This window comes from Salvelinus sp. IW2-2015, unplaced genomic scaffold (assembly GCF_002910315.2).
Source record: "Salvelinus sp. IW2-2015 unplaced genomic scaffold, ASM291031v2 Un_scaffold537, whole genome shotgun sequence".
NCBI lineage: Eukaryota > Metazoa > Chordata > Actinopteri > Salmoniformes > Salmonidae > Salvelinus > Salvelinus sp. IW2-2015.
This window is the reverse complement of record NW_019942569.1, coordinates 766,222-769,412: the sequence shown is the minus strand read 5'-3', so window position 1 is coordinate 769,412 and position 3,191 is coordinate 766,222. Positions and strand designations below refer to the sequence as shown.

General features: G+C 46.9%; 1 protein-coding gene across 1 annotated transcript in view; it reads right to left on the bottom strand.

Annotated features, from left to right (window-relative positions):
• Nucleotides 1-3,191, bottom strand: part of LOC112068466 (transcription factor 12) — a 25,905-nt gene that overhangs the window by 7,750 nt on the left and 14,964 nt on the right. The window contains exons 2-3 of the mRNA XM_070438168.1: nt 2,158-2,364; nt 1,212-1,442 (exon numbers count right to left, since the gene is read on the bottom strand). Coding sequence (XP_070294269.1) covers nt 1,212-1,442; nt 2,158-2,364 — 438 coding nt within the window. The remainder of the gene's footprint in view (nt 1-1,211; nt 1,443-2,157; nt 2,365-3,191) is intronic.

The window sequence follows — 3,191 nt, the reverse complement described above, 5'->3', positions numbered from 1 at the left end:
CTCCGCGCACTCCCGCTGGCCACTCCCTGCCCTTGCATTTCCATCACCCGCTTCTTGCCGCCCTACGGCCCTCTCCACTTCCTTATCCTCTCTTCTTCCTCTCCTCTGTCTCTCCCTTCTTCCTCTCTCCCTCCTCTCTCTCTCTCTCTTCTCTCTCTCTCTCTCTCTCTCTACTCCTCCCTCTCTCTCTCTCTCTCTCTCTCCTCTCTCGTCACCCCCTCTCTCTCATCATCCTCTCTACTCTCTCTCTCTCCCTCTCTTCTCTCTCTCTCTCTCTCCTCCTCTCTCTCTCTCTCCTCTCTTCTCTCTCTCTCTCTCTCTCTCTCTCTCTCTCTCTCTCTCTCCTCCTCGCTCTCCTCTCTCCTCTCTCTCTCTCTCTCTCTCTCTCTCTCTCTCTTCTCTCTCTCTCTCTCTCTCTCTCTCTCTCTCTCTCTCTCTCTCTCTTCTCTTCCCTCTCTCTCCTCTCCTCTCCTCTCTCTCTTCCTCTCCGCTCTCTCCTCTTCTCTGTCTCCTTGGAGGATCGTCTAGACAGACTGGATGATGTGATCTATGTGCTGCGTAACCATGCGGCAGGACCCCATCCCCAGCCTGCCCTCTGACATCCACAGCCTGTTAAACCAGGCTAACCATGGACACAGACCCCACCATGGCACATGACACAAGCCATGTGAGACCCAATAATTACTTTGTGAAAGGTTTTCAGATTGTGTCTGTTTTATGTATGGGAAGCGTGTAGGGAAAGGCTATTGGTGTGTGTGGTTGGTGTGTGTGTGTGTGTGTGTGTGGTGTGGTGTGTGTGTGTGTTGTGTGTGTGTGGTGTGTGTGTGTGTGTGTGTGTTGTGTGTGTGTGTGTGTGTGTGTGTGTGTGTGGTGTGTGGGATAGAGGAGGGGGAGGGATAGAGGAGGGATAGAGGAGGGGTAGAGGAGGGGTAGAGGAGGAATAGAGGAGGGGTAGAGGAGGGGTAGAGGAGGGATAGAGGACCATGAGTAGCAACTCCATGCATCATTTTAAAAGCACAACTTGTAATTTCTCTGTGTGGTTTTATATCCACCACCTCAGGCCTTGTAGCATGGCTCGTAACCCGAGCTGACTCAATAATATTTTACTGGTTGGACAGATGGCCAATAAACAGTCCAGCAGCATGGCCCAGGGCTGGGTTGATAATAATACACAGTGGTTTGTTCTAGTGACATTTCCCTATTGATCATTGTGGCTTCACTTTGAAGTTGGCTTTGTAAGTAGTCCCAGTACATACAGAAGCCAGTGCTTTCCCCAGGGTTGCTCCGGTCTGAGACCATCCTGTAGAGGGGTTTCCTGTGGTGTTCTCTGAGCTGTTGGCTGTCAGGGAGTGAGATGAAGCAGGGTTGCTTCGGTGGAAGGTAGACATAGGAGGAAGACCCCTGTTCACCTCTACAGGTGAGACTGAATGGGGAGAATAGACCTGCAAAGCAATCAAACACATACACATGTTACATTTGTCTTGGTGACGGTGCAGCAGAGTACAGTACATATAGACTGAGTGGACAAAACATTATGAACACCTGCTCTTTCCATGACATAGACTGACAAGGTGAATCCAGGTGAAAGCTATGATCCCTTATTGATGTCACTTGTTAAATCCACTACAGTCAGTGTAGATGAAGGGGAGGAGACAGGTAAAGAAGGATTTTTAAGCCTTGAGACAAATGAGACATGGATTGTGTATGTGTGCYATTCAGAGGGTGAATGGGCAAGACAAAATATTKAAGTGCYTTTRAACGGGGTATGGTAGTAGGTGCCAGGCGCACCGGTTTGAGTGAGTCAAGAACTGCAACGCTGCTGRGTTTTTCACACTCAACAGGTCACCGTTTGTATCAAGAATGGTCYACCACCTAAAGGACATCCAGCCAACTTGACACAACTGTGTGAAGCATTGGAGTCAACATGGRCCAGCATCCCTGTGGAACGCTTTCGACACCTTGTAGAGTCCATGACCCGATGAATTGAGGCTGTTCTGAGGACAACAGGGGGAGGTGCAACTCAATAGTAGAAAGGTGTTCCTAATGTTTTGTACACTCACTGTATATACAGTATATTTTTACATATTTGTCCCAAACTTTCTTACTTTTTAATATGTACTATGTTTTTATCATGTGACAAATGAACTAGAAACTTACCAGGTGATTGTGTGATGGTTGCAGGTTACTGTAGCTTCCTGATTGGTGGGCTGAGGCCCCTCCCATTCCTCCATAGCCAGCCTGGTTCATTCCGTTGGAGTTCCACATGTCAGGTGAACTGTTAATCCCCTGTTGTTCGCCACAGGAGGAGGGGTGTGAGGAGGAGTCAAGGTTGAGGTCGTGGTGACTTGGAGATTGATCGTAAACCTGAGAAGAAGAGGGGGAAAAACAGCTAAATTAAAGATTGTGAAGTAAACATCTAGAATACTGAAACAATGACTTCAAAAAGTGACTCTTCCTCGTCACTGGAAGCGATCATTGACCTAGTAGAGACTAGAGACCAGACATACAGTACACACTGAGGACAAAACCTTCTCTTTCCATGACATACACTGACCAGGTGAATACAGGGGAAAGCTATGATCCCTTATTGATGTCACTTGCTAAATCCACTTCAATCAGTGTAGATGAAGCGGAGGAGACGGGTTAAAGAAGGATTTTTAAGCCTTGAGACAATTGAGACATGGATTGTGTATGTGTGCCATTCAGTGGGTGAATGGGCAAGACAAAATATTTAAGTGACTTTGAACGGAGTATGGTAATAGGTACCAGGCGCACCGGTTTGAGTCAAGAATTGCAACGCTGCTGRGTTTTTCACGCTCAACAGTTGTCTGTGTGTATCAAGAATGGTCCACCACCCAAAGGACATCCAGCCAATTTGACACAACTGTGGGAAGCATTTGAGTCAACATGGGCCAGCATCCCTGTGGAACGCTTTTGACACATTTTAGAGTCAATGCCCCAAAGAATTGAGGCTGATCTGAGGGCAAAAGGGGGGTGTGCAACTCAATACTATGAAGGTGCTCCTAATGTTTTGTACACTCAGTGGGTATAAATATATATACAGTAAAGCCTATGAATGCAGGTGAATATACAGTATCAGTCAAACGTTTGGACACACCTAGTCATTCAAGGGTTTTTCTTTATTTTGTACTATTCTCTTCATAGTGAAGACATCAAAACTATGAAATAAC